Source organism: Cannabis sativa, chromosome 9 (genome assembly GCF_029168945.1).
Source record: "Cannabis sativa cultivar Pink pepper isolate KNU-18-1 chromosome 9, ASM2916894v1, whole genome shotgun sequence".
NCBI classification, from domain to species: domain Eukaryota; kingdom Viridiplantae; phylum Streptophyta; class Magnoliopsida; order Rosales; family Cannabaceae; genus Cannabis; species Cannabis sativa.
This window is the reverse complement of record NC_083609.1, coordinates 26,580,152-26,594,056: the sequence shown is the minus strand read 5'-3', so window position 1 is coordinate 26,594,056 and position 13,905 is coordinate 26,580,152. Positions and strand designations below refer to the sequence as shown.

General features: G+C 33.4%; 1 protein-coding gene across 2 annotated transcripts; it reads right to left on the bottom strand.

The window, feature by feature from the left end:
* Positions 1-3,587: 3,587 nt before the first annotated feature.
* Positions 3,588-6,622, bottom strand: LOC115721967 (B-box zinc finger protein 24). Of its 2 annotated transcripts, none has more exons than XM_030651090.2 (3): positions 5,670-6,622; positions 4,745-5,035; positions 3,588-4,059 (listed from the first exon to the last, which is right to left on the bottom strand). In XM_030651090.2, exons 1-3 carry the CDS (start codon positions 5,850-5,852, stop codon positions 3,826-3,828), a joined length of 708 nt encoding a protein of 235 aa, XP_030506950.2. In that variant the 5' UTR covers positions 5,853-6,622; the 3' UTR covers positions 3,588-3,825. The 2 variants fall into 2 exon arrangements, with proteins under 2 accessions (XP_030506950.2, XP_030506949.2); XM_030651089.2 differs by having other exon boundaries at positions 3,588-4,062; positions 5,670-6,617.
* Positions 6,623-13,905: the final 7,283 nt, after the last annotated feature.

The window sequence follows — 13,905 nt, the reverse complement described above, 5'->3', positions numbered from 1 at the left end:
AGGCATTACCAAAAACTCGTAGTGCCCTTCGTGCATTCAAAACGTTGTCTTGTGAATGTCACGCCGATCCATTCGTATTTGATGATAACCTACTCGAAGATCAAGTTTAGAGAACACTACTGCGCCACCCCAATTCATCTAGCAACTCATCAATCGTGGGAATGGGAAAACGATCCTTGACAATAATGTTGTTAAGAGCTCTATAATCAACACAAAAGTGCCAGTTACCATCCTTCTTTCTCACTAGCAGTATTGGTGAAGAATAGGGGCTATTACTATGCTGAATAAACCCCCAAGACAACATCTCTCGAACTAGTTTTTCAATGATATCATTTTGGTAATATGGGTAGCGATATGGTCTCACATTGACTGGAGATGATCCTAGTTCTAAGAAAATTATGTGGTCTATGCCCCGGTATGGAGGCAGTGTAGTGGGTTCGGAAAAAACTTCTTGGAATTCTCGGATTAATTCTCTACTCTCCCAAGAAGATTTTCCAACCAAGTTGAAATAAACCCCGAGGAATGGTCTTCCTTCTTGGCGATTGAGGTAATGCAATATGCTTCCCTTATCTCTCCATCGCGCAAGATCGCATGGAATTGAGTGAATGTCGAATGATGCGCCGCAGAATCAGTGGAACCCGCCAACTTAACTGTCTTCCCAATCCAACTAAATTCCATCGTGAGTGTCTTATGGTCATGGATACATGGCCCTAAAGTTTGTAGCCACTGCATTCCCAACTCCACATTTAATCCCCATATTGGTAAGACATATAGATCAACATAGAACTGATGACCTTGGAGTAATAATTCCACTCCATGACAGATTTTAGAACACAACAGAGAGTTACCATTTCCCATGTAAACCTTGAAGCATTTCATATCTTCAGCAGCAAGGCCTACTTTGCTGGCTAAGGATTCCTGTATAAAGTTGTTATTACTTTCAGTATCTATCAAAACTTCTAAGGTTTCCTCACCATGGTTGGCCCATATATGGAATATTCGAGGATTCGCTGAATTCGACAAGGAGTTCAGGCTAACTTCATCCACTAAAGTCTCATCCATGTGGCTCGAGTCTGATTCTCCTGCTAGACTTCGCTCCCCTTCTTCCTCCTCCTCGGTGCCACAAAGAATTAATACCCTATTCTTGCATTTACATCTGAGGGTGTATTTTTCCTCACAAGTAAAACAAAGGCCCTTCTCACGCTTCTCCCTGATTTTTGCAGGAGTTAATTTCTTAACAGGCAGTGCATTAGAACCTGACTTAATTGATTTTAGTTTATTGGTATTTGTTGAAGTTGACCCAAATGAAGAAGGGTTGATATCATATTGAACTGAAGGTTGAGGATAAATTATTGTGCGATGAGACCACCCTGATCGATTACTCTCCCCCTTCGAACGTCCCATCAAATCATCATTACGGTCTTCAAACAGTTGATCTTTAGCCATAACATCAGCTAAATTAACAAGTTTAGCTAGCAGTAACTCCCTTCAAAATTCTAGCTTCAGACCCCAAATAAAAAAATTCATGAATAAATGCTCTAAGATACCTGTTACTCGAGTCATCAAATCTTCAAACTCAATGCGTAACTGAGCAACGCGACCCATCTGAATGAGTTTAGAGATTCGACCCAAGGGATCATCATAGTCCGATGCTCCAAATCGAAGTTGTAGAGCTTGAATGAAAGCCTCCCAATCAACAAAGGCTCCACTCTTCTCCATCCATTAAAACCATTTGGATGGCACACCTGTTAGATGAAACAGTACCACCATCAATCTCACAGGGGAATCAATGTGGTATAGATCAAAAAATTTATTGATCTTATATATCCAATCATCCACGTGGTCCCATTGAATTGAGCTACTTTCACCCTCAAATTTTTCAGAATCGAATTCACTTCTCTAGCATCCCCTATATCTGAGTGTCTGCCTGTCACCCGAGTTTGCTCCCGAGTTGCGCTGTTCTCCCCCTCCAACTCCGGAGATGGTCGAGATGAAGTGCACGGTAATCTTTCGTCGAGCTTCTCTTCAATGGCTGCCCTCATTTCTGCTCTAAACTCAGTCATCTGAGCTCACTCATCCCACTTGAGCTCCATAGCTTGAAGCAATGCTACAATGTCCTCGTTCTCCATCCTGAGAAGAATAAGAAATCGATGAAAGCACCAATCGATAGAATAAACTACCCTCTTTGAGATAGGACAAGTCTCCCAAGCAAATTCTTGCTAATTTATTCAATAGCCAAACCTTTTCCAATTACAAAAGAGTACTTATATTAAACTAACAAGAAAGAAAAAATAATTCCCTTGCTAACAGAATTTAGGTGACACCAAAAGTTTCCCTCCTCAATGACGCACAGCCATCACGAAGTCTTTGAGCTATTTTGGTTTCACGCGCATCCTTGCTCCACGCACTGTAGCTGCGTGGTTCTCTTCCATCTTCTCCTTCTTCTTGTTTCCTTTGGTTGAAGAAACTTGTTCCTTGCTTGTATCGTGGATTGAAGGAGTGGCTTGGTCCATCCACTCTTTTACTTTTTGGTGCAAGATATTTGGGTCAATTAGCATTGGGCTTTTATTTTGGGCCTTGCTATCAGTGAAACACATTCGAATCAAGGACATTAAGAGCATCTAGTTTAGGAAGTAAATCATTTTCGAGAGAAATTGTAAACATCCTAGAAGGCTTCATACTTGTGGCTTGAGTAGTCACCATTGAACATTGAAGCAAGAATCGATTTTGGGATTTTGTGTTGCATTTTTAAGGGTTGTTGATAATATATGATTGATCTTGAGTATCATAACATACTAATACAAGAGAATTGACTCCTTATATAGGAAAAGTTTTTGATAGAAAATATCAACAAAATAACATTTAGATGTAAATAACTACCCAGTTTACAAGTGACTGGAATACCAAAACTAACTCCTAATATCCCTTTCCACTGAAATAACTATCAAGAGAAAAACACGGTGTGATTTCATTTCAGGATTTGAGGCTGAAATCCTGCCACTGTCAGGGCTTCTCCAACAATAAATAACACGTGGTTTCAGGATTTGGAGTAATTGAGTACGAAAGTGTGGTGATGTGATAAACACAAAGGTCTCATTAAATCGCTATACGCAATCAGTCTAACTACCAAATTTAATTTTACAACCACACACCACACATCTATTTCTGTAGAACCATACAATCTACAAATGGACTCAGTTGATTCATTGAAATTAAATAACTGCCACCCACCTGACCTTATTAATTGTTATAAAAAATGTTGTCAATACTGATAATGATTTAATCGATTGCATTAAAAGTAAAGGATTATGCCAATTGTAGCATACCAATATTCCGGTAAAGATGCTGAAGTGGATCCATTGGCACCTTTCAATCGGGAGATTTCATGGCATTGGAAGGTGTCACATCACACATCAGTACAGGCAACAGCCCTTCAATCGAACTGTCTCACATTTTATTTTATTAGAACTGTTTCAAGTATTTCATCAAACATATTGCATCTTCTTGGTTCTTTTATCCATTAAGTTCTCTAAAGAAAATATGTTTTGTTTAGTGACAGGATTGCAGCATAGCATGACCATCAGTGGTGGACAAAATTAACATATTATTGAAACAGTGAGAGAGGGAAAGGAGAAGGCAACCCTACTCTTAATTAACGATACATACTTCTGGTTGCTAAAGAACAGTATACTCTCTATAAGATGCATTTATAAGCTCTTGCACACTTACATACATAAGCACATGCAGATCTGTAGTAAGGTATGACTGTCTACATTTCATGTACCCTATATCGGTTCATGCCACATAACCCATGCTGTTTAAAGTTTAGCCAAGATCAGGAACAATGAAGAACTCATCATCGTCGACAGGCATCTCGAGTCTAGGCTTCTTGAAGGGAGCACTGGATTTGGTAGGTCTATATGAGTTGAAATTGCTTGACTGTGGTACTACTGGAAGTTGAGGAACTTCTGCTGGTGCCAAGGTTTCCTGAGGTAGTGGCTCGCCAAAAAAGCCTGATTCTGATAGCCAGTCCAGTTCTCCAAACTCGATCGGCTCTTTCTGCTATAAGAACAAATTTCAAGTTTAGTAATAGAATATGGATGAATGAAGAAATGAAGAAGTGTGAATGGTGTCATATAAAAATGTTCATCATCTTAGAATAGAATAGAAGACTTATTCAGAACCACTAGACCCAACAAAGCAAAAACCGCAAAAGGATTATAATCAGTCTAGTCTCCAAACTTACTTCAAAAGTAATAATTAATGGTAATGGGAAACCTAGTACTTGAAATTACAAAAAAATTGAAAATTGTTCGCGTACCTTTCTGTCTGTTTCGAAAATGTTGTTCATCAGAAAACAAACATTAGATCCTCATATTTCAGAAGGATGACAATTAGATTCCAATTTCATATATATGATGTTATAACAGACTAAAGTAGGTTTCTATCATCATCACACTAGATTTCTAAGCATGGTAATCATGTTAATACATACCTTTTATATTGGTAAGGAAGCAACTCATGCTCCCTCCAACAACAAGACATTAAAGTTTCTAATTCTAAAGGTTACTTGAATTTTCAGCTATAAAATGAACTCCATATTTGCTTTAGTAGTAGCTAGTCTCTCATGTGCCTGAGTTCCCATACAAGATCCTTGTCCCGTATCAAGTGTGAACCACAAACAAAATACTATGACATTTGCAACAAAGGCTGATGAAATAAGAATCACTGTGCTATTTCTTACCTTGTCCGAAGATTCAAAATCTGAAAAGTGTAGCAAGTCATCAACAGACCAAGATGAACCGATGCTTTGTGCTGGCATTTTTGGTGAAACTTGTTCAGGGTTCCGATTTGGTGGCTCTGTGTAGGTCGTCTTGGTGTCCTTGTTACAACTGGAATTCAAGGCCACTCGTATTCCTGTTGCCAAAAGGCGCTGGTGATTTGAAGCCAGACTATTAGCTGAATGAATAGATTCATCACAATCCTGACAAAAGAGAGCTCTGTCTTCCACACAGAAAATGAAAGCTGCTTTATCCTGTTCAGTATTAAACAAATAAACATAAATAATTAGAACAACCTTAATAGTTTGTTAAGAATATGTTTTCTGTAAAATATAAGAGCGAATAAGTATTCTAGTTTGTTCCAAATCTGTCAAGAGACTTATTAAGGATCTTAATCCTTATCAATTTCCACAATAACTCCTTCATCTTCAACAATATTGTAATAATCTTGATGTGAGAAAATTAATCTCCCTCATAGAAGCTAGTGAACTCTATCTCTATACTAGACAAAGGCAGATACCAGATAGATACTCATTAAGCAACCTCAATAAAGATTCTTAATTCACTGAAAAAAAAAAGATATTACAAGATTCTTGTATATTTGTGTTATTTGATCTGATCTATCTTGTATGACATCATATGAAACAAGAGAACCCAACTTTTTATTCCTACTGAGCTACAGCTCCTGAGTGATAACATACCACAACATTAAAAACCCAACAATAATAATAGTAAAAAAAAACAAACATAATTTCATAAACATCTCAAAGATAATATTAATATTTTATTTCTCTAATAATAATAATAATAATAATAATAATCATAATAATAATAATATGTGAATATATAAGGGAATAAAATAGAAAGAAAGGTGGAAAAACAAATTACTTGGCATATGTCACATTTAGGAAGCTTGGTGGAGAGGCACTGCAGAAGAAGCCTCTGGTGTTTGCTGGCTAGTTTGTTGGCTGCATGAACTTCAACGTCACACTTGGCGCATAGAGCTGCTTCGTCTGCGCAACAAATCACTGTAGCAGGAGCTTTCTCACACACGTCGCACTGGATCTTCATCTTCCTTCAAATATTTTCAGTTCAACCTGTCTGTTTGTTTCCCGAGAAACCCACTTTCTACTTTCCTCCTAGGTTCTCGATAGATTCAAAGAAACGACAAATACCCATAAGCCAATTCAGAGAAATGAGGAAGAGAACCCGATAAAGATAGGAGATTTTTTTTTCTTCTACTTTTTTTAGGCACTGAATTGAGATTAGATATTAAGGAGGTGAATAACCCAGAGAATATATGCCACTGGTTAAGATACCCTTCAAACAAAACTTATTTGGCTAAAATCAAGACCAGAACAACCAAAAGAAGGGTGTAAAGGAACAAGAGGCAGGGGATGAAAGAAGTTTGAAAAAGAGAAAATTATGGGTAGAGAAATGAAGAGGCTTTTATTAATTATTATTGTGGGAAGTGTGAGAAGATATGAGAGGAGAGATGATGAAGAAGAAGAAGAAGAGAGAATAAGGTTGAGTGGCTGGAGAGTAGAGTGAGTTGAGTTGAAGATAAGAATTAGGGTGTAGCCAAATCAAAAGAACGCAAATGGTGAAACTCACCAAGGTGTGTGGGGTCTCCAATGGCCTCTCACTCTCTCACGTTCTATGGCTGTGTTTGAGCCACTGTGACTGTGGGTGGAGCTTGTGGCCACCAATTTTTCAGACTTCGTTATTTATTTTATTTTATTGAAAATTGAGATTTTTTTTAACAGCTGGGAGAGCCTGACATGAGAGCTGACAAATCAAATTTGTATAACTGTCTCGTAATAAACTGAACTTTTGACTTTGTTTGCTGTTGGGACCAAATAACATTTTATCCAAGCCTTTGATTTGGGTCAAACTAGTGCTAACGTAGCTGCTAGATAAACGAGAGATGCAGAATATCCTATGTCATCCTAAAGGTTTTCTTTTTTCCTGTTATTCTTTGTTTTTTTTAAAAAAAAAAAATAAATAAATAAAATCAATAGATAAGCAAAATATCCAAAGGAATCTTTTTTTTTTTAATAAAAGTTTGCTACATAGAAAATGTTTACACCTTAGGATTATTACAAAATAAGTGAGCGAGAAGTAGCTAGTAAACAATTATATTGCTAGTAGATAAAAGTCCACTTTGTGGCTATAAAATTACATGATTTATTAATATTAGAAAAAAATACAACTAACAAAAGAGAGAGATCCCATTACAAAAAGAAGAGTAATTCTCCAACAACTTATTAGAAAATTAGCTTTTTGTTATAAAATAATATAAAGTTAATGAGAGGAAAGAAGAAGAAGATGAAGAGAGAAAGAGAAAGTGAATGAGAATTTCTGAGTTATTTATTCTAATGGGGTGAACCCCTATTTATACAAATACAAGAGTGAGATATTAAGAAACTAAGAAAAAGGGAAACTAAGAAGAAGAGGAATGTTGATTACAATTAATGGTAATAAATAAAAGATTTGGACATCCACATAATTATTAATATCTATAACACTCCCCCTTGGATGTCCATAATAACTGTCTTATTAAAAATCTTGCTGAAAACTTGATCAAAGGAAAAAGAGTATAGTGTAAGCTAACTCCCCCTCATTTAGGCATTTGTGGAGATCTTCTAATCGACGAATTTCGATCTTGTCTGCCGTCTTCTCAAATGTTGATGTTGGTAATAACTTTGTGAATAAGTTTGCAAGATTGACACTTGATTGAATATGTTGAACACCAATATGTATTTTCTTGAAGCGTATAAAGAAGAATTTCGTGAAATGTGTTCTAACTCTATCTCCTTCAATGTACCCTCCTTTTAGTTGAGCGATGCAAGCAGTATTATCTTCATAGAGAACTGTTTGTGTTGATACTTCTTTATAGAGTGCAATCCATATGTTTTCTGAATATGCTATGTCAATGATCTCACTCCCACACATTCTCTACTTGCTTCATAAAATACAAGTATGTTAACATGATTTAAAGTTGCCTCTTTAAAAACCTTGTCAGAAAAACCCAGTGGGACAAAATCTGAGCTAAGGAAAAAAAGAGTACAATACATATTTCATATTCATAATTATTTGCAAGTTGCCTCGTTAAAAACCTTGCCAGGAAAACCCAGTGGGACAAAACCTGAACTAAGGGAAAAAGAGTGCAACATGAATATGTCTCTCCCTCATGCACATATGATCCATAATTCTTTTGGTGATAATATATCTTATAAGATTATTGTTATCACTTTTAAAATATCACCATATATATCTTTGATCATATATTTTCTATAACTCTTTCAGAGTATGTATGGACTTCTAAATTATAGATGAGGGGTTCGTGAAACATTAGTCTTTATCCAACTAATTGTATCATTCATGTGTGTACACAACTTTGTTCATACGAAAATTTAAAATTTCAAGTAGATATGAACATAACACATTAATGGTACTACAAATTTTCATTTGTGACAATGATGGTACTCCAAGACCATATATTTATTCCATCTTGTTTTATGATCTTAATTTCCATATCAAATGATCATATATCTATAATTCTTGATACATATGAAGTACTTCAGGACTTCAATACTAATGAACAAACTTTATACATTAATATTTCTCGAAATACAAAAGAAATAAAAGTTTGTTCTTCAATTAATCAAAAACTTTTCAAGAGTCTATCACAACGTATTTTTCAAACAATAATTTACTTGCATGTCTTTATTTCATACAAAGATCTTTGTCATATAGTGCGCGCGACTTAGAATTTATATCACTTAAGACATGTATTAAATTCTTCTAGAACTTTTAGATAAGGCTTATTTCAAATTCTCACTATATTAGGAGCTCCAAATAAATAACCTTTTGTTGCAACATTTATGTGACGCTTATAAATCCTCATAAAATATATTCCAGGCTATAATCAAATGATGATTATATTTTCTCAATATTTAAGCCTTACTTCAATCAATCTCATGTCTATGCAAACTTTGTACAACAATTCATTATGTACAAATACATATATGCAAATTTCTCATTAGAAATATTTATTTGCACACCCTACAGGTCTTACTTCACTTTATGTGAGTAAATTTGCCTGGATTGCATCATAATATTTTGGCCGAAAATCAAAATGTATGTCGATGATTCTCGACAAATCTAATACCATGATCCTTGCTATCCCATGTTAGTTTATTGCATATGCAAACATTCAATATTTATTGTCGACAAAAATTTCAATAAATGATAATTTCCTCCCATATTGACATAACTTATAGAGATCTCTTTAAATTACATATTTTTCAAATATGTTTATCATTTATAGGTACCTATATAGAATCACTTCAGGGATTCAATTATGATCAAATGTGTTATGTCTAACTTCTCTTGGGAGTCTTTTCGAGTACCGTTTTCATCACGGTTATCATTTTAATACTTTATAACATTAAGGTATCTCCATGAGTACCTCTAGATTTAACAACTTCAGGGCAAATCAAATGAACATTTATTAATAATTTCTACATTGTTCATTTACGTTTCAGGCGTTTTCAACTCATTCTATCTCAACTTTAAATAATATTGATTTGCAGTTGGTATATATCATTTTGAAATATATTGTTCTTATATACTTTGTGCAAGGATCATTTTTCAAAAATTATCATCGATCCCAACTGCTTCTCTCCCCCTGATCGAGAGAATTTTTAAAAATTGTGATATCTGATAATATTAATATACCTGTAGGGATTTCAATATATCACAATGAATCAATATTTATTTAAACTCATGTATACTATATGACATTGAACTTCAGGTTCAATAAACTTCAGTTTCAAGTTCAATCCTTATGAACTTAATTCATTTCTAAGAATGAGTCATACGTGTATAATTAGAAATACATAAATTTACACATTTTGTAAATGCATGATCATATAATCTTATCACATCGATAAGAAACTATGCAATAAAAATCTAACAATGGCTCAAGACTGTTAAGAAAATATAATTTAAATATTTTCTATGTGCAAATATATGCACATTCTTCTTTTGAGCCTTATAAATAACAATGAGAAGAATCTTTTGGTTCTTCAACAAAATTTAGTCAAATTCTTTGACAATTTATTGCATATGATTGATCATGTGAAAATAATTCAATTCATGAACTTCAGGTTCACTATAATTTGTATTTCAATGAAACTTTCAAAATGTAATGTAAATTCATTACAACATAATCATTACAACATATACACTCTTCAGGAATCACCATCATCAATTCAATGATGTGTATAATTTAAAAGATACATGACAACTTCATCATGTTATTGTAATGGTCAAATAGATATAACCATAACATATCATTCATTTTTCCTGATATCTTTTTAACAAGTTGTCTAATTTATTAATAGACTATTCATCAGTCTAATTATCATGACTTGATATATTATATATTTAAATGTACAACAAGTACATATAATAAGTTATTTATTATCACTTTCATAACTAGATAAAAGTTACACATCTAGGTACATACAAAGACATTTTACTACTCAAAGTAGCAATTGTATGTAAGACTTCTTCAGGAAGCTTTTCAACTAATCATTTTGTGATTCTTTATCACTTTGATTATATTGGATCACTAACAAATATTAGCAAATTATATATCCACTTTTGGGAATGTGCAAACTGAATTATATAGTAACTATATATTTACATATCATGTACCAACAATAGTTTGAAACTATTGATTTCAAGAAATAATAAAATATGTATATATTAATTTGCTTCTGGCATTACCAATATATGTGAAATCTATATTCTTTGAAATAGAATTTCATGTCTATTCATTCTCTTCAGAGAATGATATTTAAATATTCTAAATGTACAATCAATTTGTACAATTCACACTTATTCAATAATCAAATATACTTTTATCTTGATTATAAGTGTGTCCGTACTACAGGTACGCGACTACTATTATTCAATCCCACACATGATATATAGATTTCATACACTTTGATTGTGTGTGGTATTTCATCTTTTGGTTGTTTCCAATTTCTTCTGGAAATATTTGAGTAGCAAACAATGCCATTGATTATTTAAAATCATTACATTCACTTCGGGGAATGACGTTGAACAAGTAGAACATTATTATAAATTTCTTAAAAATTTATTACTTGTTCATATATAAAAAGAAATTACTCAACAATTTCTTTAACAATATTTCAAAGAATATATGAATACAATTTTTGCATAATCTCCAAGATGTATGCAAAATTTGATCTTTAATATATGTCACATGCAATAATTTCCAACATTGCAAGTAATAACAATGTATAGTAACATGAATAATACAAACAATCTTTAAAAGTAGTTGAATTCAATTCGTATCATTCTCTGCAGGGAATGATGAACAATAAATGCATGTCTCATGTATTTAAATAATATTAGTCATGCTCACTGTTATTCTTATACTTTGATGTTTCAATGCAATTTTCTTAATATTCTTTTTAGGTATTCAAAACCCACTATAAAATTGCATCAATAATAATCATTTTTATTGATTCTTTAGTTGTATTCACATAAATACAATTATTTTTTTTTGACAAATATAAAACATTTACTTCAGGAAATGTTTGTCAAAATGTATATCGATATTAGATTACTTTTCATTGTCCTCAAAGAATACAAGAACATATATATAAATATGTATTCATCTCTTTCATTATATATCCATCAACTATATAATGAATATTACGTTTGCATAATCTTCAGGATATATGCAAGATTTTATTGAGGACGCATAATCATCAGGATATATGCAATATTTTATCGAGGATGCATAATCTTCAGGATATATGCAATATTTTATCGATGATGCATAATCTTCAGGATATATGCAATATTTTATCGATGATGCATAATCTTTAGGATATATGCAATATTTTATCGATAATACATAATCTTTTGGATATATGTATAATTTATATAGATTTTCTCTATCATATCATAGGCACACATATATTGTAAATATTATGAATGATAAGAACATTATATATATATATATGAAATCAATAATAAATATATAAAAACATATACATACATATATAATATATAGATATATAAATAAAAATAAAATAAAAAAAATCATTGAAATTGTTTCAGTCAGATGAGTATATATATAAATATATATTTAGTATATCGTGACTTTGAAACAATTCAAGAACTTTAACAAAATACTTACATTGGATCTTAGGCAGAAACTCATGCTTGAAGCTTGGGCAGAGACTCATGCTTGAAGCTTGGGCAGAGACTCGTGCTGATAACGTGTTATAAAATAATATAAAGTTGATGAGAGGAAAGAAGAAGAAGATGAAGAGAGAAAGAGAAAGTAAATGAGAATTTCTGAGTTATTTATTCCAATGGGGTGAACCCCTATTTATACAAATACAAGAGTGAGATATTAAGAAACTAAGAAAAAGAGAAACTAAGAAGAAGAGGAATGTTGATTACAATTAATGGTAATAAATAAAAGATTTGGACATCCACATAATTATTAATATCTATAACACTTTTTCAATTATTATTCTTATACAGTATAGCTCTATAATAATAATTCAACTTTTATTGTACTATATTTATAGGGAATTAGTTTAGGGATTCATTGTATCTTTATTATTTGATATGTTTCTCTTTATAGACTTATTGTACATGTTATATATACTGCTTTATATCAGAAATAAAATAACACAGAAAAAACATTTTCTCTAAATCTGTCGACTTGGTATCAGAGCCAGAAAAAGAAAAAAAAAATTCATACTCTACCCTAATCGCACCCTTAACCCTAATCACCTCTGTCCTATTTGCACCATGTCAGATTCTGAGTCAGGTATAACCAAAAACAACCCCATCCCAACCAATTCCACTGTTCTTTCTACCAAATCTACTGAGTCTCACTCTGTCCAGATCACTACTATTCGCTTGAATGGAAAAAACTTTCTGAGATGGTATCAATCGGTGAAGATGTATATGAAAGGTCGAGGAAAAATGGGATATTTGACTGGTGAAAAGAAGGCTCCAGCAGAAACTGATTCAACCTATGAAACTTGGGATGCTGAAAATTCTATGGTGATGGCTTGGCTTGTTAACTCTATGGAAGAAGAGATTAGCTCCAATTATATGTGTTATCCCACAGCAAAGGAGCTATGGGACAACATTCTTGAAATGTATTCTGATCTTGAAAATTAATCTCAGATTTTCGGGTTAAATATCAAACTTGGAGAAATAAAGCAAGGGGAGGACAGCGTGACAAAGTACTTTAATTCTTTGAAAAGAATCTGGCAAGACTTAGATCTTTTCGATACTTATGAGTGAAAATCTGTAGAAGATGGCAAACACCACAAGAAAACGATTGAGAAAACCCAAATCTATAAGTTCCTGGCTGGTCTCAATGTTGAGTTTGATGAGGTGAGGGGGAGGATTATTGGAAGACAGCCCCTACCTCCAATTGGTGAAGTATTTAATGAAGTTAGAAGAGAGGAGAGTCGAAGGAGTGTTATGTTGGGAAAGAAGACACCTACATCTATTGTTGAGAGTTCAGCGCTAGCCACCATGGGCGCAGGATATAACAAGAACACCCCATACATGCAGAAAATTGATGAGAAGCCACGCGTTTGGTGTGATTTCTGTAATAAACCTCGTCATACTCGAGAGACCTGCTGGAGAATCCATGGCAAACCAGCAAACTGGAAAAGCAAGGCAGAGAGAGAAAAGGCAGGTCGAACCGCTTCTGCACATGAAGTTGAGTCCAACCCCTTCACTAAGGAGCAGATGAATCACCTTCATGCATTGCTGAACACTACCTCGTCCTCATCCGGCATTCCTACTGCCTCTATTGCATATGCAGGTAACAAAGTATTAGAAATAAATGCTCTAAATTGTTATAAAAAATCATCCACTCCATGGATAATAGATTCTGGAGCTTCAGATCATATGACAAATTCTTCTAAATTTTTTGAATCATATGCACCTTGTTCAGGAGATCAAAAATTTAAAATAACTGATGGTAATTTCTCATCCATTGCAGGAAAAGGTTTAACTAAGATTTCTAAGGGGATAGATC